Here is a 27,727-nt window from a genome sequence, read left to right as displayed (position 1 = left end):
AACAGCAGCGACTGGGAGTTTTGAACTGCAGCATCAAAACCCAATGGAATGACAGCCATGCCAGTCTGGGATCCACCCGTGCTAGTCTGCCAGGTTCAAAACTAAGCAGGGCCCAGATAAAATAGACCAATTAAAATGGATTAGTTGAACAATCTTGGCTGGCTTGTGCTGAGTAAAATGGGACCACGGGTTAGAGCAAGGGTTCTGGGACAGAGTCCAGATATCTGCATTATATTGCTGGCTTCACTGATCTATTTTGTAAATGTTTGTTAGTCCCTTCAACCTCTCTTGATTTCTGAATCTGGAATAAGGGAATAATCATACTTATCTCCCTCACAGGACTGTTTTGATGCTTAATTGAGTAAAGTTTGTAAAACACTGAGATCTCCAGACTGAGAAGATTATAGAATACAAACTGTTACTATTGAGCAAAAGAGGATTCTGTAGTTTGAATGTTCATGAGTTACTTAGCATTCACTATCATTAGATCATCTCATCCTCCACCTCCTGATGCTCATATATTCTCAGGTTGTAACAGTAGTTTATAACATAGTTTTCGCCACACTATGCTGGTAAAAAACAAGGAGATCAGCAGAAAGATTATGCTCATAGTAATCCTTGTTAGAAATATAGGGAAGAGATCTTTGTCCAACAAATAATGATGGACAACATCCGTCAAGAAGAAAATTTTATTTTTAGTCTTCCAACAAGGTATTACAAAGAATAAAGAAAAATTTATGACTATGAAAATACTCTTAACAGAGCCTTTTATTGTGGGAACAATTTTTTTTCTATACAATGAGGGGGAATACAATATAATATATTATTGGTGTAATTATATACTAAATCTCAAAAGATTATCATTCCTGTTGTTAGTTTATGGCTCACTTCTGAGGACTAGTTTGTACAGTGGCAGGGTGACAATTTAGATGATCTAGAAAGAATTTTCCATCTCTAGTTCCTGTAACAATACTTAGCTTTTATACAGCACTTTTCTTCTATACATCAGAAAGAACTTTACAAAGAAAAGTGGGGAAACTGAGGCACAGAATGGTGCGGTGACTTGGCTGTGATCACAGAGAAAGCCAGGGGCAGAGTTGGAAACAGAACACAATCCCCTCATTTCCAGCCCAGTGTTTTATCCACTTGACCAAACTGCCTTCCCTAGATAGATGGGTAGATTCTATAAAGTAAACTTCCTTATCTATTGTTTTATCTGGCTATCAGTACATGCTTGGCAATTATATTAATTCCTAGCAGTTTTAAATCTAAACACAGGTTTGGGTTAAATGATTTCTAAAATGTCAGCTCCATCATTTAAAAAATATAATTCCTATGACATTGGCAGAACGGGGCAGATGACGTCTGTTTTGTATGATAGGGAAATATTGTGGAATGTCAACATGACTTCACTTTGTTATTCTTCAATGTTTTTATTAGCTATCCATCTCTGTGCCTTTTCCTTAGGCACTGCCTGTTTTATAAGCCAGTTGAGTCACTGTACTTGAAGCATGGTGGCATTTCATGCATCAGATATACTGAACTCATATTACGCTTTATTTTAGCCAAAAGGCCAAGGAGCAGTCAGGCAGTTGGGAAGAATCTCTGTTTTCAGAGGTTTCTAGGCTGGCTTCAAAGATCCACTCTGGAATGGAAGTGGGAAGACAAGATCTCAGTGCAGGAGTGATGTCTGGCCATAATCCTGCAAACACGAATGCATGGGAGTAGTCTCGTAGGGAGATTACTCAGAGGAAGTTATACACATGCCTAAGTATTTGTAGTTTGTTCTTTGGTGTGTGTATGTAAATTCTTCTCCTCACAAAGTCTGCTCTGTTATTTTAAATAATAAAAAGTATAACAAAACAAAACAGCCCCAAAGGTCAGACTAGTGTCTCTATGGCTTGTGGCCTCAGGCATTCATGGTCAACCTTTTCTTGGAGAGACTTCCCCTAGGGATAAGAGGAAGTTCAGGCTATGTGTCCATTCCATCACTGACTTCTGTCAATTAATGCTTATTAGTGTTAGCGGTGGTTGCCATTTTGTGATGTGGACATGTCCTTTAGAAACTGATAGGATATAATCAATTGATATCACACAGGCCACCACAGAGCCTTAAATAAAATCAACCTTTAGGGTTATAATGTGCTGCTGTTTTAAACACATGGCAGACCCTGTGGTCCTCACTAAGCCAGAACACTGACTGGAGTAAGTGGGTGTTATGGCTGAATGAGGAGTGCAGGAGCAGGCCCAAATATAGCTATCAGAAGGTGCTCAGGTAAAAAGAGTTTTACCATTGTTAATGATAGGTTAACCTAACAAAACACCACCCACTTCAGAAATATGTAAATCAAATGAAAATACGTTTAAGAGATAGTGCCAGAAGACTTTGTCCCAGCACAGCAGTTTCTGTTGTGTTTAAAATTAGACCCATAATGCTGCAAAACACAAGAAAAAGACCTGGATGTGGCTGTAATAGAAGTTTATCATGCAGTACCTGACTACACACACTGAGTGTCAGACTCCAATGTGGTCCATCAAAAATAGGTTTCTATTTCTGACCTTTCCAAGTTATTGTACCCAAGTGGAAAACGGGCAAGACGCAATCACATGAAAGTAAAAGTTACTTACTTACCAACACAGTCCTTTTTATTCCAGTGTAGCTTCTTTCCAGGTGGACAGACGCACTCATAGCTCCCCATTGTATTAATGCACCCATAGTCGCAGCTACCGTTGTTGATGCTACATTCATCAACATCTGAAAATATATTTAAACAGGTCAGTATAGTATTATACACTATGTAATACATACACATATATTGTGTACTAAACACATACTGCGCATAAGCCCGTATGTCTCTATTATACATGTCATATAGACGTGTATTCATATCATAATTATATATAAATATGTATAATGCAGACAGCAAAACATTTTAGTGCAAAGAATATTTGAGTATCCTTATACAGACACTCACACAGCCCCTAATCCTGCAAAGACGTATGCATGTGCTTAAATTTACCTACTATAACTGGTCACACTAAAATTCATGGAATTACTCACAATACATAAAGCAGATGTGTAACTCACTGCAGGATTGGAACCATAATGCATATTGTACGATACTGATAACTTCAAAGCAGTACATCTCTGTGAGATTTAATTATTTTGACTTATCAGAAAGATACATTATTCATAATGTAAGTGTATAATATAGAGGAACAGAACTTATGTTTTAAAAGATGGATTACGATTAAGGGAGAAAATGCATATTTGATGGGAATGGGTATATTAAGCATAATTTGTTTAGTCTACTGCTCAGATGGTATTAATGAAAAGAAGGAGTCTTGTTATAGCAGGCAAAGCAATTACCAAAAATGTGTCAACTGATATTCCAGTAAAAGGCTTTAAACTTTAGAAATATTTGTTCAGAATTAAGCATTACTTGTTTAATTTACTCAATCAGCGTTTATGTAAGATTTCATTTATATCCTGGAATAATACATAGTAAAAGTATTCAGTGCTGTTGCAGCCATTGCCTGTATGAGCTTGAAAATAGACCCAGCTTTGAAATTAATTCAGTGATCATAATGTATGGTTGTTCCTAGACAGAAAAGTAAGTTTGGTTTTGGCCAGTATAAACCCATTATTCTGCAGTCATAAGGTAGTTAACAGTATATTCAGTGCTGTGTTGCCAACTCTCATGATTTTATTGCAAGTCTTGTGCTATCTGGTGTTTTTCTTCAAGCCCCAGATGTTGGAATCAAGAGACTGCATGAAAATCTTAGCTTTCATTTTTTTTTAAAAAGTAAAGTTTCTAACCTCCATGGTTGTAAAGAAAAGCTGAGAAATATGAAGCAACTATGTCATAGAGGCTTAGAAAAAACAAACAACCCTGTCTCAGGAGATTTTTCTAAATTAATAATTGCATGATTTTGTAGGGCCTGACATAAGATTTTTGAATGTTTGGGGTTGGCAATACTCAAAAGTGAAATGCCAGCTCCCTGGCTCCCTGCCTGCCTGGAAGGCTCTTGTCAGTTTCACTTTTTGCCAGTAAAGCTGAGAAAAGCTTTCCTTGAGGGCTGTGGAGGCTGCACGCCCTGACTCTCTGTTTCTTCCCAGCTTCAGGAACTGGAGGGGCAGAGAGCTCTGGAGTGATCTGACTCACCTGCATGGCAGTGGCTCTCTGCCTTTCTGGCCCTGGAACTGGGGGAAAGGGTGGATGGGGAGTCTGGGCACCCCAGCTCCCTGCATCTCCAGACTGGAACAGGAAGGTTCATGTCAGTTTCACAAAGGAAATTTCACAAAGGAAATGGACAAGATCCTTTCAGGAGAGCAGCTGGGAAGTTGAAAAATTCTGTTTTGGTTCTTCTGAAGTGGAATTTCTCTCAAAACCCTTCCCATGAAAAATTTAATATTTTGGAATTTTGACCCAACTGGGGATGAACATTTTTCAAAAACATTATTTTTTTTTGTGGGAAGGGATTTTTATTTTCTGGCCAGCTCCAAAAAAGACTCCTGGTTTCAAAGGTGCTGGATACTTGTAGCTTTTGTTGACTTCTATAGGCCTACTTGCATGACTAACTACATATCGTGAGGAGGGTTTGCACAGTCAGGCAGTGTCAGATTAAGGGTTATGAAAAATATACACTTTTAGTACAGATGGCCTTTACTGTAACATATGCTTCTAGCAGAGCTCCAGTGAGAGCAATAAGGGTTGTGCATGCGGATGGAGGGCATGCTATGGCCCATAATGCGGTGTGACAAAGCTCTGTCCTTGCCTCTGTGGGTCCTGCGTTTCCTGGTGGATTTTGCTAGCCTCAGAGGCTCACTGTGACCCTCCACATAACCCTTCTCTCTCTAGAGACAAGGGTCACAGTCTACTGAGGCATTTTCATCATAAGCCAGTGAGGGAGGTGAGGAGAAGTTATCCTTCCTCTCTGTTGTCTCCCAGTCTCAGTGATTAATCGGGGGCAAAGGAGGGCCCCGGTCCACCCTCTACTCCAGGCTCCCAGCCCAGGGACCCTAATAGTATCAGCTATGGTAGCTGACCTTTTAGAAACATGACATGTACAATTCCCTGGGCTACTTACCCCAAAGCAGCCCTCACTTCCTCAGGCTCCACTTCACCCTTACCTCAGGGCCTCCTTCCTTGTGCCTGATATGGTGTGTGCTACTCAGTCTCTCCAACAGCCCAACTTCCTCCCACAGCTCCTGACATGCACATCCACCTGACTCACTGGGAGGCTTTTAACTAGTTTTAGCCAGCCCCTGATTGGCTTCAGGTGTCCCAATCAACCTAGCATTCTCCCTGCCTTCTGGAAAGTTCTTAATTGGCCCCAGGTGTCTTAATTGACCTGGAGCAGCTGCCATTTCACTTATCCTGGTACCAGGGATTTGTTTAGCCTGGAGCTAATATATCTATCTCCCACTACTTTTCTATAGCCATCTGGCCTTGCCCCGTCACAGTGGGCACTCCCTTTCATTATTAGATGCTACTAAAGAGAGAGAGAAAAAATAAGACTGAACTAGTTTGGAACAAATAGAATCCTGCCAATTCCCTGCCTCAGATAACACAAATTAAAAAGGTTTCAGAGTAACAGCCGTGTTAGTCTGTATTCGCAAAAAGAAAAGGAGTACTTGTGGTACCTTAGAGACTAACCAATTTATTAGAGCATAAGCTTTCGTGAGCTGTAGCTCACGAAAGCTTATGCTCTAATAAATTGGTTAGTCTCTAAGGTACCACAAGTACTCCTTTTCTTTTTACAAATTAAAAAGTTTATTAAGAACCAAACTTGAATTGAACCTTTTTGAGGTTCTGAAATATTTCCCCCAAGTCGTCTGAACTTTCATTTCTGCTCTGTGACACATAGACTATACGCACCATGATTTATTTATTCTATCATAAACATTCTTCTCCAGGAACAGATTAAACCTAATGACATAGGTCTGAGCTGCAAAGCTCAGCTCCAGATCAGGATCTGAACAAGGGTAGATTCAGATCTGAGATTTTGGTTCTGCCCATTATGGAAATAAGGCCAGCCATGATATTTGGATCTGAAATCAGTCTTGCCCAAAGTTTATGGGTATTTGGATCTAGGGTTTGGGTCATGACCCATCCCTTATTAAAAAACAACTCTTTCAACCAAAACTTTGGAGTCTCCAGACAATATGCATCTCCTCTTCACTCCCTAACTGGCATAGATCCTCACAGCCCTCAGACCTGATCTTGCTTCTACAACTCCTCTCAAGTGGACTTTTCTTCCCAGTTCCTCCGCCCAGATGAACTCCTTGTACTTCTCTCACCCAGTTCCTGGATAGTTTTGCTATCTCATTAATTCACAGCATACATATGCTTTCTCCTCCTAGATAAGTAAGACATGGATATCATAAGTGGAGGTCTCAGTTTAACCCCACAAAAGCTGGGGAATTCAGAATTCAGACAGAAACAATGGGTCAAATTCTGCCTCAGTTACTCCTGTATGTATCAGCTTCAAACTGAGTTGTATGATCATTTAATCAACATCAGAATTTAACCCAATATCTTTGGTTTGCCCCATTATCCATTACCAGTGACAGACCTTGCTAGTAATATGTGGGGGAAAATCTTACATACAGTATTCATGTACCTCAGAATGGTGAACTCTTAGAGCCAGATTCTGCTCTCAGTAACTCCACTGGACTAAATGGACTTATCCTGGTTTTATGCTGATCAGCGTGTGACTGAGAGCAGAATTTGTCTCTGAACACTTTGCTTTTGTGGGTTTAAATTTAGACCCTTAAGATTATCTGAATATGCTTTTGTTTATAGCTTAATACACATTTTACTCAGCTTACACTTTGCATAATGTCAGGGTTCCCTGGCAAAAACACCAAACTCTATTTTCAAACAAAACTTATTAGTTTTAAAGTAAAAAGAATGAATGGAAAATTCCTTTTGAACCTCAGTCTTTTCTAACTTTAATTTAGATTTAAGGCTGTAGGATGGAACGAATGGACTCTCATATATTGTGTGTTTACACTGTATTTTTATAATGCTGATCTGACTAGTTAAAAGCATCATTCAGAAGAAATACACTTAACATGTTCCACAAGAAAAACTATTGTTTTCCTTTGACCAGTATTTTTAAATGTTCAGGTAGGAGACCACAGAAATGCCTTAGAGTATGTCTGTGTTGCAGTTAAAAATCCGCAGCTGGCTTGTGACAGCCAACTCGGGCTCATGGGGCTTGGGCTGCGGGGCTGTTTAACTGCAGTGTAGACTTCCAGGCTTGGGCGGGAGCCCAACTCTAGGACCCTGTGAAGTGGGAGGGTCCCAGAGCTCAGACTGCCATTAAACATACCCGCAGCCTGAGACCCATGAGCCCAAGTCGGCGGGCACAAATCAGCTGCGGGTGTCTAATTGCAGTGTAGACATACCCTCAGAGCGATGGTATGTACTGTGATACAGCTGCTGCGCAGTGGACTTAAATTCAAAAGTGGACATGAAATTCTCCATTCCTGACCATGCTGAGGTTGTTCCTATAGCAAAATTTATACAGTACATGCTATGTGAGGAAAAATGGCCACATGGCTATGATGCTGTCAAAACACCTTGTCAGATGATCTGCCAAATACCACTAGAAATTCCATACCCTGATCCAAATTACCAGCAGTTATGAATTAGATGTAAGAGATAGGTGTGTTTCATTAAGCATGGGACTGGGAATGAGTACACCTGATTTCTAGTCCTGACTCAAGAAACCTTTAGCAAGTCACAGAAGCTATCTGCCTCAGTTTCCCCATATATAAAATGGGGATTCTACTAACTTTTCTAACTCGAAGAGGAGGATTAATTAGATAATGTACGTAAAATGCTTTGGACAATATTTTGAATGTGGACAATATTTTGTAAGTGCTATGCATTAATAGCGAGGGGCAAAGGGCCAGATTTAAATTAACCAACTAATTAAGAATACATTGAAGGTAGTCTGATATAAATGGGGTGTTTTTATTTGTTTAAAAACAACAGAACTATTATATGTAATGATGTAGGTAAGAATACCATCCCTCTCCTATACCTTTGTATGTTGCTTGTCATCTGAGGTCCTGATCCTGCAAATACATGCATGATTCCCATCATGGGTTAAAAAGAGTTAAAGGCCAGTGAGCTATATTTATTACATCTGTGCTGCAAATAATTAGTTGCTTTTCAGACAACAAGGGCAGGACTAAGACGAGTCAGGTGACACTTGGGCCTTATAAAAGGCAGAGAGAGTTCACAGGGATGAGAAAGGCTCCTGGGAAGGGTCTAGAGCTAGGGTCTGCAGGAGACCAGAAGCTCAGGAAGACTCATTCGGAGGGAGCCAGTGCTCAATACTGGAGCAGGGGAGAAGACTCCACAGTAATCCCAGACAGGGGAGTGGGAACAGAATGGAGAAGATGGGCTGATCTGCAGGGACTTTGGGTGTTACTTAGACTTTTTTGTTACACTGAACTAGATGCTTCTCAGCTGGAGGGCTGTGTCATCCACAAAGGCAAATGGTCTTCCGGGGCTGGCTAGGGTGAGGACCCCTGCCAGAAGAAGCTCTGTGATAGAGGATACTTGCAGGAGTGAACATAATTGCTTACAGCAACTTTCCCACTGTGGAAAGCTATCTGCAGTGTTGTTATAGCCATGCTGGTCCCAGGATATTAGAGAGACAATGCACAGGTGTAGTTTGACTGCAATATTGCGGGGGGGGAAGGGGGCAAAGTGCGCATGCACACACGTGTGTATGCTGAAGGCAGTTCCCTTGGCTCACTGGCTCTTTGCCCCCACCTGCAGTGGTACTGGGAAGCCGGTGCTGGGGGGAACAGGCCGGCTTAACGGAGGAGCCCCAGCTGCAGTATCACTGCTCTGGTGCTGCTGCAGCTGCCTCCCTGCTGGGGCTGGGGATGTTGCTGCTGCCGAGGGGATGCCACATGCCGGGCTCCTGCTTCTCCCTGCCCATTCCCATATCCCGTTTCTTTCCCATCCCATCCCCCTTCCTGTCCCCACTGTCCCCTGCCCCATCCCATTCCCTTCTCTTCCTCCTGCCCTATCCCACTGGCTCTACCTCTTTCCCCCAGCCCTTTCCCCACCTCCTATATGCTCCCCCCCCCCCGGGCAGATACTCACATGTACAGGAAGCAGGCAGGCACTAGGATTCAGGAGGAGGCATCCACCTGCCGAGGCAGCGGCCCGTAGCACAGGGGAAAAGCTGGCCCATCCCGCTCCCCGCGAGCCAAAACATGCTGGGGTGGGGGGAGAGGTGCAGCGTGGGAATGACAGAGCCCCCATCCCAGGCAGGCCGAGCAGAGCAAGCCCTGAAGGGCAGCTTGGTGCTCACAGAAATGGGGCAGGGGAAATGGCATATGACCCCATGTGACACCCCCTCACACACACTTTGCCTCTGTGTTTGGGGGCAATATCCCTCCACACCCCGCCAAACTAGGCCCAAGGAGACAAGGTGGGTGAAGTAATATTTTTTACTGGACCAATTTCTGTTGTTAAAGAGACAAGCTTTCAAGCTACACAGAGAAGACTTGAAGAAGAGCTCTGTGTAATCTCGACAGCTTGTCTCTTTCACCAACAGAAGCTGGTCCAATAAAAGATATCACCTCACCCACCTTGTCTCTTTCATGTGGAAGTTAGTCATGGGTGCAAATGGTTGCAGGGTCAGGGCTTTAGGCTGCAAGTTCTTCAGGGAGGGGACAATGTTTTCCTGTGTGCTTGCAAAATGCGGCACACAATGGTGTCACAGTCCTGCACTGTGATCCAGGAGGGAGGACTGTTGTGTCCATGTGGAGGCTCATTGACGTTAGTGAGGCTCCATGGAGATGCAGCAGTCACCTTGCATGGATAACGATGGAGGATGATAGTCTAAATTGGGGCCTTTGGATGCTACGGCAACAGAAATGTTGGATGGTCATTTTTCCAGTTACACTCTTCTCCCAGGAATATCTAGGCAGATTTGAGGCTCCATATTTTTGGTCATACCTGGCTAGGTTTATTTAGCTTTAATCTGATGTCCACAGTCTTTGCAAGGCAAATACCCTTGGCTCAGTAGATGATTACACAAAACAAAAATAAATATGTTAAAATCAGTCTCCAAACCTCCACAGTGTGTCATGCCGTACAGGGTGTAGCCTTTGTGACAGAGACACTCGAAACTTCCTGGGTAGTTGATGCAGGTCTGGTCACAAGTCCTTTCGAATGAGCACTCATCTATATCTGAATTCAGAGCAAATATTTTTAAAAAGTCAGAATGCAGTTATTCCAGATGGATGGAATTTAATTCTCTCAGTCACAGCATCAACATTATTAATAAACTGCCTGAGACATTACAAAGTAAGATCTTAATCAATTATCAGCTTAGTTTTCCTACAGTTTTAGAAAGAGAGGATTCAAGGTACAGGGAGGAAGGAAGGAAAGAACTTTGTAGAATAAAACAGTATGTCTGCAATATACATTTTTCCCCACTAGGTGACACCATTTAACCTCTGATAGCATATCAAACCTCACAAACATGAGATGCATATTCAGATTGTCTCTTCTGTTCTTCATTTTATGAGAGTAATTAACAGCATTGCATGACATTTCTGCTCCATCACAGAGCACACAACAATCAATAAGGAGCAGTAGGCATGATTTTTTTTTAAACAATGCTGAACTGAGCGAAATAAAGATACACTGAATAGAAAGTACCGCAGAAAAGATATTGTGTTATAGACATTTTAAACAGCAACATATGCAGGATGGCAGCGATTTTTCAAGAGTGAATTTCAGAAGCAAATCTATCACCTGGAGTCATGTTTTTTTCCTAAAATCCGGTTTAGAGGAATGTTTTTTAAGTTAAAAGGTCTGTTTAATAAAATGTGCTTGTTTGAAGGTTTTAATTTAAATGAAAGAAAAATAGCATTCCTCCAATGTATTGAAATGTATAGGAATTGGGTGGTGTCCTTTTAAATAGTTTGTGAGCCTGCTGGTAGTCCTCACTGTGTTCTGTGTTTTAGAAACCAGTCAGAAACCAGCAGCAGTGTACATATATGTCACTAGGCATTGTATGTTGTGTCTATGTAGGAACCAGTAAACACCCAAGAATATTAGTGAGCTCAAAAACTGTTTATGGGTATACTACCCAATGCCTATGCACTACAAATATTTATATATTTTGATGTGTAATGGACAGTTCTAGGCCTGCTCTTGCTAACACTTATTCAAGGGCTTATACACAAGGCATGCAAATATGCCCATTGAAATTAAGCATTTATGTAAGTATTTACAGGGTCAGGGTTTTCATGACTGTTTATGACCAAGTTTCTAATGCTATAAAAATTTATATTTCATGTGATATTTATACAACTCTTTCAATGTGTTGAACATATACATGCAAAGATAATGCACAGAAAAATTAACTGAACAAAATAAAAAGTATCCATACAGGTAAATACATAATATAAAGTGAAATACACTTGAGACGTAAGAAGATCTGAAATCCTCATTTGTGCGTGTGTGTGTGTGTGTGAGAGAGAGAGAGAGACACTCTCCCCATAGGTTTCAGAGCAGCAGCCGTGTTAGTCTGTATCCGCAAAAAGAAAAGGAGTACTTGTGGCACTTTAGAGACAAACAAATTTATTTGAGCATAAGCTTTCGTGAGCTACAGCTCACTTGATCCGATGAAGTGAGCTGTAGCTCACGAAAGCTTATGCTCAAATAAATTTGATAGTCTCTAGGGTGCCACAAGTCCTCCTACTCTCCCCATACAATCAAACCAAAAATGGTGATTTCAGGTTTTCCTTTTTCTCATGCATCCTTCATTTTTTGTATTGAGTTTTCTTGTTTGTTTTTTTCCTTAAATGTGTTTGTTTTCTAAAATTATTTTCTTGGGGTTATATTTGTAGCTTTGGGAATATTTAATGATTTGAATATATTTTAAAAATGGCAAACGGTTTTCCCTAAATAAATAATACATTTATAAGTACATTTGGAAGCCACCACTACAGCTGAAGTTTAAAAGAATTAAAATTCAGAAGAAGCCAAATAATACATTTTAGTTTCATTCATGTATGACAGTATCCAGGGTATGGTACCACTGGAAATCCACAAGGACCATTCATAGTTGGCCTCTGACTTACTTTGGAGATCTCTTTTAAAGACAAAACCAAACCAAACAAAAACTCTTCATATTCCTTGATAATGGCCCAATCCTGCACCACTTTTGCCATTAACATAAATGACTGCAGGGTTAAGCCCTACACTCTTTGACACTAATAGGGATTTATACCACTTCTTGACTCAGAAAGCAACAGTTTGCTTACAACAAAAAAATGCTCTCTTAGAATGGGTAAATGATTTCTATTGAATGAAATATCATATCTACTATAGGCTAATAGAGATGTTAAACATTTTTATTGTAACACAAATATATTTTAAAAAGGCAATTTACCCATTTAAATCCAGCACCTTGCCTCCTGCTATACTTCTAATAAATCCTGCCTTTGCTCTTTCTGTGAAGCTGATTGGGATTGAAAACCCTCTATGCAGACTTGTCCCTATTTTAAGAATAACCCCTTTGGTACAGTCTCCTCATTGCTTGACATGGTAGGATGTCCCCATGTTAGGTTATACCCAAGGCTCTGAGTTTTCTGCAACCCCTTGACTACAGAATCACCAGTCGCCTGTGGAATTCAACACTGGCCATAGAAAACGGAAAATATTCACCACTTACTCTGCACTGAAGGAAGCTGTCTGCATGTTAAAGTTAGGATAGTAGAATCTTTTTTCAGCATCTCTCAGACTTTGATACCAGTGCTCTGGGGGGATATGACTGCTGACTCCCAGAAACCCTTTGATACCTTAGCATTGTTGCGCAAATCCATGTCCGCTTCTTCTCTAGAAGAGTGTGCTTAACCTGCATTAACTCCAATAGGTATGAAACATGCGCATCTCAACAGTGATTGAACAATACCCCTTAATGGTGGCAGTGACGTCTAGTGGATCGAGTACTGGACTGGGACTTGGGTGACCTGGGTTCTATTCCCTGTTATGCCATGGGCCTGTTGGGTGACTTTGGGCAAGTCACACCATTTCTCGGTTTCTCAGTTCCCCACCTGTAAAATGGGGATAACGATACTGTCTCCTTTGTAAAATGCTTTGAGATCTAGCGCTACATAAGAGATATATTAGTTGCCAGCAACAGTCATTGAATTGAGCTGCCTCTGGGAAGAGGGCCCAGTTTCATTTAGTTTCATCAACAGAGCTCAAGCCTTGGCAAAATACCGACACAGGTTAGTATGCTGTAGGCAGTTGAGCTCTCATGGACATGGGACAATCAGTGCTCAACATTTTGATCAATGAAGATTTTTGTACCAGAGCAGGGGAAACTGAACAAACAGGCCAGGCTGTATAGGAGCAACTTTCTCACCCCCACCGGAGGGAGAGATTACATGGTCCCTGCCCTCCCCATTCAACCAACTCTAGGGGAGGGGCAGATAGTGGAGATGTCAGAGGAGTGGTCAATACTGTGAGCAAGGGAGAAAGTGAATTTATCCTCTAAAAATCATTTAAACTTTATCTAACTATAAAAAGCTGAGGACTGCACTGGCAGCATCATCACTGTGGGGCATTTTTGTTGAGATACATGCTGAATTTTGTTTAAATTTGGACTCATTATTTATGCTTGCATCGCTTGCTAAAACATTGCAACACAGGGCGTGTGCGCTAGAGATGGGAAAACCAGCAGGGCCAGCATTTCAAAACTGGCTTTCTAAATTGCACTTCCACATGTGGGAAGCTGCTTGCATGAGGGCACCACAACAAGATGCAGTTATATGACCAGTGAGCACAATGGGAATGTGCTTAAGCAGCATCACTTGCCCCATAACCTCAGCTGTGCAGAACACAATGCCATCCACAGCCTCAGAAACAACTCTGACATCATAATCAGAAAGGCTGACAAAGGAGGTGCTGTCGTCATCATGAACAGGTCAGAATATGAACAAGAGGCTCCTAGGCAGCTCTCCAACACCACTCTCTACAAGCCATTACCCTCTGATCCCACTGAGGGTTACCAAAAGAAACTACAGCATTTGCTCAAGAAACTCCCTGAAAAAACACAAGAACAAATCCGCACAGACACACCCCTGGAACCCTGACCAGGGGTATTCTATCTACTACCCAAGATCCATAAACCTGACAATCCTGGAGGCCCCATAATCTCAGGTATTGGCACCCTGACAGCAGGATTATCTGGCTGTGTAGACTCCCTCCTCAGGCCCTACGCTACCAGCACTCCCACTATCTTTGAGACACCACTGACTTCCTGAGGAAACTACAATCCATCGGTGATCTTCCTGAAAACACCATCCTAGCCACTATGGATGTAGAAGCCCTCTACACCAACATTCCACACAAAGATGGACTACAAGCCGTTAGGAACAGTATCCCCGATAATGTCACAGCAAACCTGATGGCTTACCTTTGTGACTTTGTCCTCACCCATAACTATTTCACATTTGGGGACAATGTATACCTTCAAATCAGCGGCACTGCTATGGGTACCCGCATGGCCGCACAGTATGCCAACAATTTTATGGCGGACTTAGAACAACGCTTCCTCAGCTCTCATCCCCTAATGCCCCTACTCTACTTGCGCTACATTGATGATATCTTCATCATCTGGACCCATGGAAAAGAAGCCCTTGAGGAATTCCACCCTGATTTCAACAATTTCCATCCCACCATCAACCTCAGCCTGGACCAATCCACACAAGAGATCCACTTCCTGGACACTACGGTGCTAATAAGCAATGGTCACATAAACGCCACCCTATACCGGAAACCTTCTGACCACTATGCCTACCTACATGCCTCCAGCTTTCATCCAGACCACACCACACAATCCATTGTCTACAGCCAAGCTCTACGATACAACCGCATTTGCTCCAACCCCTCAGACAGAGACAAACACCTACAAGATCTCTATCAAGCGTTCTTACAACTACAATACCCACCTGCTGAAGTGAAGAAACAGATTGACAGAGCCAGAGGAGTACCCAGAAGTTACCTGTTACAGGACAGGCCCAACAAAGAAAACAACAGAACGGCCACTAGCCATCCCCTTCAGCCCCCAACTAAAACCTCTCCAACACATCATCCAGGATCTACAACCTATCCTGAAGGATGACCCATTACTCTCACAGATCTTGGGAGACAGGCCAGTCCTTGCTTACAGACAGCCCCCCAACCTGAAGCAAATTCTCACCAGCAACCACACACCACACAACAGAACCACTAACCCAGGTACCTATTCTTGCAACAAAGCCCATTGCCAACTGTGTCCACATATCTATTCAGGGGACACCATCATAGGGCCTAATCACATCAGCCACACTCTCAGAGGCTCATTCACCTGCACATCTACCAATGTGATATATGCCATCATGTGCCAGCAATGCCCCTCTGCCATGTACATTGGCCAAACTGGACAGTCTCTACATAAAAGAATAAATGGACACAAATCAGATGTCAAGAATTATAACATTCAAAAACCAGTCGGAGAACACTTCGATCTCTTTGGTCACTCAATTACAGACCTAAAAGTGGCAATTCTTCAACAAAAAACCTTCAGAAACAGACTCCAACGAGAGACTGCTGAATTGGAATTAATTTGCAAACTGGATACAATTAACTTAGGCTTGAATAAAGACTGGAAGTGGATGGGTCATTACACAAAGTAAAACTATTTCCCCATGTTTATTCCCCCGCTGTTCCTCAGACATTCTTGTCAACTGCTGGAAAAGGCCCACCTTGATTATCCCACTACAAAAGGTGGTCCCGTCCCCCCCCACGCTCTCGGCTGGTAATAGCTCACCTTACCGGATCACTCTCGTTATAGTTTGTATGGTAACCCCCATTGTTTCATGTTCTCTGTGTATATAAATCTCTCCACTGTATTTTCCACTGAATGCATCCGATGAAGTGAGCTGTAACTCACAAAAGCTTATGCTCAAATCAATTTGTTAGTCTCTAAGGTGCCACAAGTCCTCCTTTTCTTTTTGCGGATACAGACTAACATGGCTGCTGTTCTGAAACCTTCACAGATACAATTTAGTCAGCCATTTGGGGGAATCAGACTCTCGAGCTTCTTGGTTCTTCTAGTGCCTTCCTTTTATTGGATTGTTGGGACATGCTATCCAGGGTGACAGGGCCTTTCCAGTCATCTCCAGAATGCTTGCCAATGATTGCTTGCTAATGGTTCGTCTGAGGGTAGAGAAGACCCAAGGATACTTTTACTTTATTCTCACACATCTGTATTAATCACCTCTTTTATGTTAGCAAGGAGATGGTTTAGTGTTTCACACCTGACTTTCACCATGAGCCCGGGACATTAAATCCTGCTTGGTCTACAGTAGACAATGAATTTGGGCATCTTATCTTGCTCTCTTCTGTACAAAAATCACTGCATGATTTGTCACAGTTTATACTGGGAGCCCAAGATATAAAATAGCAGTGGTGATGCAGGTTGAGACTAAGGTGCATCAGCATTTGATAGTACTGTGTGTATCTCTAACCAGTGCTAATAGCCTCTTATCTTCATGAACATTGAATTTCCCCATGTGAAGTAATGTCCTGCTTAACTTCGAGTGGATTGTACACAATTTCTATTGGCACTTACCACAGCCCAGCAAACTTGGTGGTGAAAGTGAAATTCTATTCCTTTTAGTATCATCTACCTTTATATTTGTTGCCTCCGACCTGATTTTCTAAACATGAAAGCTCCATTCCATAAATGCTTCGTATTTTATTTTTTAAAATATTGTTCCAGCTTTTGCCCTAGAGGGTCATTTTGATTATGTCATAGGTAGATTTACTAATACACTTTTATTTTAGACTAGCAAAATACTCACTGTTAGGCATTTATACCACACTCATGATCATTGTGGTATGCATGAGTGCCTATTTTTAGGGAATTATAAGAGACACCTTCATAGATTGGAGAGAGTTGAGAGAAGAGCCACAAGAATGATCAAAGGATTAGAAAACCTGCCTTATAGCTCAAAGAGCTCATGTTACTTAGCTTAACAAAGAGAAGGTTAAGGGATGACTTGATTGCAGTCTATAAGTATCTACATGAGATACAAATATTTAATAGTGGGCTCTTCAATCCAGCAGAGAAAAGTATATCATCATCCAATGGCTGGAAGTTGAAGCTAGACAAATTCAGATGGGAAATAAGGTGTAAATTTTTCACAATCAGAGTAATTAACCATTGGAACAACTTACAAGGATTGTGGTGGATTCTCCATCACTGACAATTTTAAAATAAAGATTGGATGTTTTTCTAAAAGATCTGCCCTAGGAATTATTTTTGGGAAATTCTGTGGCCTGTGTTATACAGGAGATCAGAGTGGATGATCACAATGATCCATTCTGGTCTTGGAATCTATGAGTTGATTCTTTGAAACTAATCAGGACTATGGGAATAAATTCACCCCTGCTGGCACAGGGCTGGTTCCCCACCACTGCCCTAGCTACAGGGGATATACCAAGGAAGCTCCACTGGTGGAGGTGATTCAGTGCATGTGCTGTTTAAATGCACCCCCTGGCCATGCAAGCTCTGGCTGAAGCCACACATTTGCTGGAGCTCTATTAGCTGGCTGTGGGTCCCATAGTGAAGAGGGGGGCAGTGTGTAGTCTTGCAGTGCTACAAGCCTCCCCGCCTCCAGTCAAAATGTCCATCACCAGGTGCCTGCACCATGGCTGGTCTGACCTCAGGCTGAGTGTAGTCCATGATCTCTAGCATTCCACACTGCAGCCCTTGAGGTGAGTATCCAAACCTTGTAACAGCTTTGCATTCCTTTCCTTTCGCCCATAAGGGATTCAATTCCTAAGTGATTGTACAGTGGATTTATACAGGAGCAGGATTTCACAAGTTTGTGTGGAAATCTGATTATTGCCAATAACAGGTATGTTTTATAATTATTTCTCTGGCCCTTTTATTTCAACTCAGCCTTTGGGGTTTTTTAAATTGTTCTTGTAATTATCCTTGATTTTTGAAATGCTTACATGAACTAAAGGATCTTTTAAACGATCTTTATTTTCCTGAATTTAGTGCTTGTAAATAGGGACCAGGTTGACAGTACTGGAAAGTGAAGTCCTTCATTTATTGCCACAAAAAAGCCTTCCATTTATCGCCAGAAGAAGAAGAAGAGTTACTGCCTGGGCAGAAGTAGTTTCCTGGAGCTTCCTCATACAGCTGAGCCTCAGTGCTAACCTGAAGGAACCACTTCTAGGAGTGAGAGAGTACCTCATTTTCCATGGTCATCCAGTCCTTGGCCTTTCTGCTAAGGCTGTGGGTTTCCAATTACAGTAGCACTAATTGTGCTTGTGGTTTTTTTGATGTGGACACTTGCTCACTTGTGGACTGAGAGCACAGGGCACTGAGAACCCATCAGAGAGTAATGATTTTTGGGCAGCCCAACACTAAGCTGGATTCATACCAGGGTCTTAGAAATGAAAGACTCCTTTCTATATTGCACTACCAGTCCCTGAATTCAGTGCTCTGCATTCAATTAATCAGAACGTATTCTGTTAAATGCAAAACAGGACATTTAAAATAGCATTGGGCTTGAGAGACAAACTGATAAAAATCTAAACATTCAAAGATAAGGTTGAGAAACAACACTGGATTTTCAGATGATTTTGTGCACATGCAAATTGATGTGGAAACACCCGTAACTGCGTCTTAACTGCATTTACCTATGCAAAACTCATTTGGACAGAGACATATGTGTGATTTTGCTGAGTGTAGCTGGGGATGTGGTTGTAGAATGGAACCAATTTAGTGCTCAATCTACTCATACATTTAAAAGAAAATCTAAAAAAATATGTATTTATTTCTTTTATATTCTTTCCTATTATTTTATTTTATAATACTGTATGCCGGAGGTTGGGTGAAACCTCACTGAAGCTAGTGGGCATTACAGCTGCCCCTCATTCAGGATTAATTTAAAAAGCAATTAAGTTGCTTTATGGAATAGATAGCTGAAACAAGAGGAGCCACTGCCCAAAACTCAAGCAACGTGCAAGGCTGGAGCAGGAGTTGAGCCATGTGGTCTGAAGGGTTTTCCCTGGAATCTGAATGCAAATGTGTAAGTCTGGGTACTCTTTAATGGAGCTAAGAGAAAAGAAACATGACAAAAACACAGAGAAGGCATCAAGGAAACCCCAGAGACAGCCAGAGATGCCTTTGTAGCATGACTCTGAGAAAAAGCTAAGAGAGAGAGCTTTTTGGTAGAGTGCTGGCTGGAAAGAGGCTTGGAATTGTGAGCTAAGAAACTGTTTCCTGTTGTCTAATGTCTACTGTGTTCAGGGAAACAAGGGTTTATGTATATTTATTGTAAATAAACAGAATTGCACCAAAGAAATACCTGACTCCATTATCAATTTCTCCTCTTAATGGAAACAACCCATAAGACCCTGAATACCAGCTATCTGCTCTGGTCAAAAGGGGTAACAATATTATAGTAGCATCTGGAGGCCCCAATCACAATCAAGTCTTGAGGGTGCTAGGTGCTGTACAAAGACACTGTTCCTGCCCCAAAGAGCTTACAATCGATCTTCATTTTTGTGGTAAAGTTCTGCATGGATTGTGTGGCTGCTGTCTAAGAAGCTGTGGGGAACATATGAAATGAAAAATTCTCTGGGTTCTGACTGATGGATTAGCAGAGTTTGAATCCCAAACCTAAAGTGATGACACTGACATCATAATGTAACTATCATCATATTAGAACACATCTCAGTGTAATAGAGTCATATCTCAGTACTATCTCACAATATGACATCACGATGATCCTGTCAGTGGCACAGCTGGGGGGGCGGGGGCAGCTGCCGCTCCCCCACTGAGCACAAGTGGCGCCTTGTCAATGTCTTGGCGTCTTTTAAATTTTCTCCTGTTGAGGGAGATCCGAAAAAAGGCGTCACCCACTGCAGAGCTTTTTACTCAGCCAGCGGCGCTCCGGGTCTTGGACGGCACTTCAGCGGCGGGATCTTCACTTGCTCCGGATCTTCAGCAGCAACTCGGTGGCAGGACCTTCAGTGCCGCTGAAGACACCCAGAGCGAGTGAGGGCCTGATGCCGGGGCGCCGCTGGGTGAGTAAAAGCACCGCAGCAGGTGGTGCCTTTTTTTTGGATCGCTCCCCCAGTTCCCTCCACCTGGCTACGCGGCTGGATCCTGTCCTCCAAATGCAAATCCATGCAGTCTGGGTTTATTTTAGCTTTCTCAGACACACCTGGTTTGATTTTTCCCCTGTACTATTTACACAGCCCTAATTCAGGCTCCGCCTACACTTGGAGCTGGGGTGTGATTCCCGATTTGAGTAGACATACTCACACTAGCTTTCATCAAGCTTGTGTGCTAAAAATAGTAGCATAGCCACAGAACCATGGGCAGTGGCAACATGGGCTAGTCTTGCCAAGTACTTACTCATGGAGTCCGGGTGGGTTTGTATTTGGGGAAGCTAGCCTGTGCACTGATTGCTGCTGTGGCTACACTATTATTTTTAGTGCACTAGCTCAAACAAAGCTAGCATGTATCTGCCTTCCATCACTGGGAAGCACCTTCCCAGCTGCAATATAGGCATACCCAGAAAGTACCATACAATTAACTATGTGCTACAGAACACACAGTGTATTCAGATCAACCAAAGCCAAAGCCAATCACAGCTGTCTGTGTTCTGGTCGCATTCCTCACCACCTAATCCAGTGGATCCTTTGAGAAAAAGAGACCTTCCCTTTCCTCATCCACTGCACAGTCTTGCCCTGACTCACATACACTGAACTCCTTGAAAATAATCTGTCAATGCTTTTAAACTAAACCCTGCCCCTTTCTAGACATGCATGTATTTAAAACAGTTACTTTATCTTCCTTCTCCACCCCCCAGTTGCCACCTGGTAGCTGATGCTACCCCCACTATGTTGTCCATTTCACAATCAATCAGAGACTACCTGAAATGGCTGCCAATGGGACATTAGCGAGCCTACAAATCCCAGTCAGAGGGGCTGCTGGAGCAAATGGAAGCCTTACTTTAGGTCAGACTCCCCACTAAAGGATGGCTTGGATTCAGTGTCAGGAAACATATGACCTCACAGCAGACATGACTAGGATCCTCATGATATCACACACTTTCTGACTCAACTTGACCTATCTCTGTCCACAACTCATCAGAGTATCCTCCAATAGGTCACTTAAGAGGGACAATACAATAAAAGACCCAGCATTGCTGTGACTGGATCAGTTGACTTGGACTTTCTGGCTACAGAATTACAATGTAGATAGTTGGGCTCAGGCTAGAGCCCAGGCTCTGAGACCCCATGAGAGGGGAGGATCTCAGAGCCTGGGCCCTAACCCAAACCTGAAAGTCTACGACTGGAGTTTTATAGCCCCATGAGCCCAAGTCAGTTGACCCAGGCTCTGAGACTTGGTGTCACAGGTTTTTTATCGGCATGTAGACATACCCAACAAACCAACAAGATCACCTTTGGGTTTGACAAGGCCACTCTTTAATACAGAAGACCAGCACAGACCAAAAGAAACAGCTTATTGTTATAACTAACTGCTCATTATGTTTCAGAGTCTGCAATAACAAAACCAACGAAGGACGGAGCGAAGGAAGAAGAGATAATAAGACTATTGCTAGATATAAAACCTCTTATTTTATTACTTTCCTGCTGAGTGGGTAAGAACCGGTGAAGGCTGGCATCCTCCTTCCGAAAAACCAAACCTTTAAATGTAATTCAAACACAACACCCCTGTGAGCTTTCTATTGCGTGACTGACTTGCAAACAAGTCCACTCACTTGTTGCTGAGACTTAGCTGTTAATAATGTACTAATGATCTGCAGAAGAAAAATATCTGGCATTAATTACTATACCTTTTATTTGAACTTAAATGTATAAGTAGCTTAGCCACATCTTGCACTTCAAAAACCGGAGCGGGCAACTCTGTCCATTATGACTAACTTCAACTCAGAGTATTTATTTATTTAAGGATTTTATTGCTTTCAGTTAGCTAAGTGATTAGTGAAGACCAAATGCAATGCACTAATCAAAGAATGAAGGACTTTTGAAGGAAATTGATTCTGCTTGCAAGGGGAAATGTGCCTTTTATTACAAATGATTAACTCTGTAAGAATTCAAAACCAGTGGTAAAACAAATAAATACATATAAATTGCAGAACAAACCTTCAAGCTCTACTGCAGGGAGACACAATAAATCATCGGAAACCTGTGACTAATTATATAAATGCCAAAAATTGAGACTGATGTGAAGAAGGGGAAGTTTCCTTTGCAGTTTCAGTGACAGATAGCAAAACAGGATAAAATTGCTATTTTTCAACTTCAAGAATAGGCATTCAGTAGCAGTTAGAGCTGGGTTATGGAGAATACTTGGTTACCATCAACTCAAATAAGTTTTAGATCTGCTGGATTACCCATTATTCAAATGTGTTGCTATGCATCAATTTATCCACAAAATTCACTATCCTTAGCTGGGGGGGCCAACTTCTTAGTTCCCGTTGTTCTGATGAAGCACAGCAACTCCCATTCTGTTGTACAGTCCACTCTATTAACAGGGGATGCAATTGTGAGTGTGCTTTAGTGATAGCTTCACAGCTCCTACACTTGGATCCATGCAGTTACACCTCTGAGTCCATGCAGAACCCTGTGGAATCAAGGGGACTCTGAACAGTCACATGAGTCTGCTCATATAGATCCAGTAGCAGGATCGGTGCCTTTATTTGGATCCCTGCTGTGTCTGTAAGGAATAATAGCATGAAAAATGCAGTGGAAACCTCCTAAGGAGTGTGGAGACAGTCTTTATCTTGTGCTTCCTTCTGGCTCTTGTAATTAATCAAAACTAGGGAATCTCAGGGAAAAAAACCAACAACATAAGACTGATTCTAAGATAATTGGCTGTCTTTTTATTGCTTTCTACATTTTCTTTCTTAATGTTCCCTTTTCCATCCAAGGACTCTCAAGCTACATGGCACAAACTCCCAATGAAAGCAGGCCATGAGAAGGTGCATTATGCCATGGTGTCCTCCATTTAGTGAATGATAGCACCAAGACACACTACACTTACTACATGTCTTATTCTGCCTTGTCTCCTACAATTTTATGTTCATTTTCCTTAATCCCTCAGGTCTCACTTAAAACATCACTCCTGCCCTCCCTAAGAACACCAAACAGTGGATGATGAGTTGAGATGAGAAGCTGGAGGGAAAGAGACCTCTGTCTTGATCCTAAAATGGAATAATTTAGCAAGGATAGGTCAAAGTCTATCACCAGACATAGGTGTGTCTTGATCCAGTGGCTACATCATTTCTCAGGACATCTTTGAAGAGTTTTACTATTAGGATTTCCATGTTTCTTCCTCTGCACTCCTGATAACGTAAGTAATGGAATGTGTTGGTTCTTGAGGTTGAAGGCTCATCAGCAGATCCTCTCTCTTTCAGGCTTTGTTCAGTTACTGTGGTATTGACCCCAAACTTTTGGGGGTGGGACTGTATCTTCTTCTGTGCTTGTACAGAACCAAGTACACTGTTAACACTCTAATACGCTGATCAGCCAATGCTATCATATAGGTGTAAGGGCATTTCAGTGACCCATATCATTGTTGATTGTGTACAATTCTAACTTGAGATGTCCATTTTGTCCCATGAGAATGAAATGAGCAGTTCAGATTCTTCTGAAAGAAAATTGTAAATTATTGGCCTGCATAGGTCCAGTCATCAGTTCTAGTGGGTGTCCAGGGCTGAGAGATGTCAAGCAACCCCTAATAGAGTGGGCTGACACCTGGATTTTGGTATTTCATAGATTTTTAGATTTTAAGGCCAGAGAGACCCTTATGATCATTTAGTCTGACCTTCTTCAGAACACGTGCTGTAGAATTTCACTCAATGATTTAGAATCTGATTCAGAAAAGCTTCCCTATCCATCAAAGGACTTGAGCACATGCTTAAATGCTTTCCTGACTTGGAGCCGGAGTTTTAGTTTTCTGAATCAGTTAATTTTTGAAGTTGTGCTTTGGTATAATCTTTGTCGAAGTAGAGAGTTTAGGTAACCAAGTTTGGTTTGGGTCAATATGCTGAAAATTTAACTTAATAGTGTGCACTGTGTGTCCTGTCCACTCAGAAACCATCAGGTGTCCTCTGACATTTACTGCATATTATTTTGTTGGATCGAAGGTTGTTTCTGCACCTAGAAAAGTTGGTATTCCAAAGAAACAGTTCCCAGGGATGGTTTTTCTGCCTCTTCTAAATCAAATCCCAACTGCAGTTAAATGCCAAAGACAGTACTCATAGTCTGGCTCTTTCATTGGTCACAGGAGCCATATCAGACAGCTCTCTCTTTGATAGTATGGTCCAATTGGACCTGTCTTCTCCTTATCAAAATCATCAACATCAGAGAAATAGTTTACTACCGGTTACCTAGAAGCACCAGCAAAGAGAACAGCAATGGGAAATTCAAGAAACTTCTATTGGTGATAGTCCTTGACATCAAATGGCAACTGCTAGTTTTCTTTATCTCTGTTATGAATCCTTATCAAAAGAGCAGTGGCTGTACCTTTCTGGGAGATATGCTTGGGATTTGAAAGCAAAGGGTTAAGAATCTTGGAACTTGGTGATAAAAATGTAGGTCCAAATCATTTGCTCTCTCTCCAGAATAAATACAAGTCTTTCCTTAGACTCTGTTCCAAGTGACTCCTGTGTGATCTCACATACTAGCAACTTAATGTCCCCTTCTTTTCTTCAGCTTCTTTCCAAAATTGCCCACTTCACTTCTTTCTCCCACAGTGAGCCCACAAGCTCACCATCAGCCACATGCTTCCCTCAGCACTTACTGCTCAGTTACAGACAGAAAAAGGGCTATAAAATACCATCTTAGTGTGGTAAATATCTGCTCCCTATGTGTCTTCCTAAACATACGTAATGAGTTTACTGACCCACACACATTTTTCTTCCTGTCAGCACTGCACAGCCAATATTGCTATAGGTCGGCAAGCAGCGTTCTGTTCTGCTTTTCGCATCATCCACCAAACGACCAGCTCATTTCTGAGTCACCGAAAGCTTTGGGAGTCTGGGAGAACTTTCAAGTGAGTTCTGGGTACTGAGGAAGAATTTATATTTTCAATGGCAACCATAACATTTTGGCAATTTCAATCAGGAAAACGTTGGTGGCTTAGCCGAGGTCTGCATCATTTGAAGATATCTATCGGAGTTTTGCCTGAGTAAAGTCTGCAGGATTTGGCCTGCAGTTTTTAAATGAAATATGATATTACTATTATTATTACTGATAATGCTGTTTGGCAGAAAAAAGGTTTTTATTCTTTCCCCTGTAGCATTATGAAGAATCTGTTTTTATGATGGTTATTTTTAAAAATAACAAATTAACCTATTTAAGAAATCCTGCAATCAAGAGATGAGAGCAACAGATTATCTAGTAAACTGATTAGCTGAAAGGAAATTCATTTGGTCTAATATTTTTAACAGACAGGAAGGAGTAGCTACCTTCCATCTGTACACCTGAGCACATAACCCCAGCACTGTCCCCTCCGAGGAGAACCATGTGGGCAACAGCCCTCAGTGGAATTTCTGAGAGGACCCTTTACAAAGCCCCCAGCATCTTCCAGAGAGAGATTAAAGGAGAGATTAAAAAAAAGCAGCGACAGCTGCCAGCAATAGCAGAGGGTGAGGAGAGGGAACTAGCTGAGCTCCCCATACTCCTGCATGGCCAGGAATTGGGTTGTGTAACTCACCCTGCCTCCCAGCAGCATGAGAGGGTGGTGCCTTTACATCTCCAGCAGCCCTGATGATGTCAGCAATTCGATCAGCCATCCTGTGGAATTGGGGAGTAGGTGGGTAAAGGGTGATGTATTGGGGAGGCTCTGGTGACACCTTCACAGCTCCAGACCATACTTCATAACTGATCAAAGAACGTTCTGCTCTCTGGCACCTGTGTTCTCTCAGAGAGCAGCAGAGATAACAGGAGACCCTGGGGCCATACAGGGGAGAGGAGTTTATGGAGAGAGAGAGGGCCCATCATCTGAGGGACTTCTTAAGAAACTTTATTTTTTTAAAGGAAAGAATTAACAATCAGGTCAAAAGGCTGCTGAGAATGGTTCATATAGAAGGGGAAACAAAACAGATCAATAACTAGATAAAATAATATAAAGTTAATAAGTGAGGCCAGGGTCAAAGGTGTAAAGGGGGCCTGTGGGTAGGAGGGTTGGTCTGATTGGGATTTTTTGAATGATGATTCCAAATCATTTTAAAAGAAAGTATCTAGCTCTGCCCAGTTAGCCTTATGTGCGATCTGATCGCAGTTGCTCTCATCCTTCCTTTCCCCCTTATTGTATGTTCCATGCTAGCCTATCATTAGCTTGTAAAGCTCCTCAAGGAGAGGGATCATGTTTTTCTCTATATTTGTACAGTGCCTAGCATGATGGGGCCCTGATCTTGATGGATGCCTACTGGAATCAAATAATAAATAATAATAATTAATAATAGTGCATTGCTGCCTCTAACAATGCTGCTTATTATAGCTAACCACTCATTTGAAGTCAATAGGAACTGAGGTGAGCTGAGCACCTTGCAGGATTGAGGTCTTCAGAGAAGAACTACACTATCAGTCCAGAATTGTATTGGAAAATCAGAGAAGGGCTAACATAGCTCACATAACTAGGCCAGAGTTAAAACAATATCTTCAAACAGACTGCATCAGAATGACTGTGAACCATCCGTCTGTGGAGCTTTACTCACATGCCCTGCAACCCCCAATCACATGCCTAAGGATCACATTAATTGTTTTACAGCCTTATGGTCAGATTGTCTTGGACTTGTGCTTTTGAAATACAGCATTATATATGGTACCAAAATAAGGACCAGCTTGAGCCAGTTGGCTCACACAGGTATTTTTATGTGTGACCATTGGACACAATACGTTAGAAGCAACACAAAGGATTTCAAGCGATGAGAAGCTACTGGAAGGGTTTGACCTACTGGGATAGTAAGTGAAACAGAGGGAGGGGAAAAAAAAAGGAAACGAGAGACAAAGAAAAAGAAAGAAGCAGTTTTTGTAGAAAAGAAGTCATAAAAATTGGAGACAGAGGTGGAGGGGGGGAGGCTGTATTAATGCTTAAAGTGATTGTGGCCTTTTCAGTAAATTATCCTTGCACTTGGGCTTTCCTGTTCTCTGCTTGTCTGAGTTAACTCTCTCACACCCTTCCCAGCCACCGCCTCCACTAGACGAGGCCTTTGTTACAGTCAGCCTCCTCTATTTATTAATCTATGGGACCCAGTAGGAGGCAATTGGCTCTGACTCCCATTACATTTATCCTCTGACCATTGTTTTGCTAGCACAGTCTAAAATGCAATTAGAGTCAAATGCTTTCCCAACGTTTTTAAGAAAACAAAGTACTTTAATCAAAAACATTGCCAAGATTTTATGAGCAAACATGTATCCCTTTCCAAAATTAATCATTTTCCAAGGCGAAAGCAAGCCGAGTTATCTACTGCCATTATGGCAGTAAACTGCGCTACTACTTCAAGTGCTTGGGGAGAAGAAGCTATAGATCAAGAATGGAAGTGCATTAAAAGAAACTTAAGGCAGGTTTATTTGTTTCCCCACAAACATAAACATGGTATAGTAGCCTGCACTCTTCTCAA

General features: G+C 41.9%; 1 protein-coding gene across 4 annotated transcripts in view; it reads right to left on the bottom strand.

Annotated features, from left to right (window-relative positions):
* SCUBE1 (signal peptide, CUB domain and EGF like domain containing 1) overlaps window positions 1-27,727 on the bottom strand; it is a 297,458-nt gene that overhangs the window by 40,133 nt on the left and 229,598 nt on the right. For all 4 annotated transcript variants that reach the window (XM_073316774.1, XM_073316783.1, XM_073316805.2 and 1 more), the window contains 2 exons: window positions 10,116-10,232; window positions 2,633-2,755 (listed from right to left, as the gene is read on the bottom strand). In XM_073316774.1, the coding sequence (XP_073172875.1) occupies window positions 2,633-2,755; window positions 10,116-10,232 (240 nt within the window). The remainder of the gene's footprint in view (window positions 1-2,632; window positions 2,756-10,115; window positions 10,233-27,727) is intronic.

The sequence above is a fragment of the Lepidochelys kempii genome, chromosome 1 (assembly GCF_965140285.1).
Source record: "Lepidochelys kempii isolate rLepKem1 chromosome 1, rLepKem1.hap1, whole genome shotgun sequence".
Lineage (NCBI taxonomy): Eukaryota > Metazoa > Chordata > Testudines > Cheloniidae > Lepidochelys > Lepidochelys kempii.
This window is presented reverse-complemented; position numbering and strand designations above follow the sequence as displayed.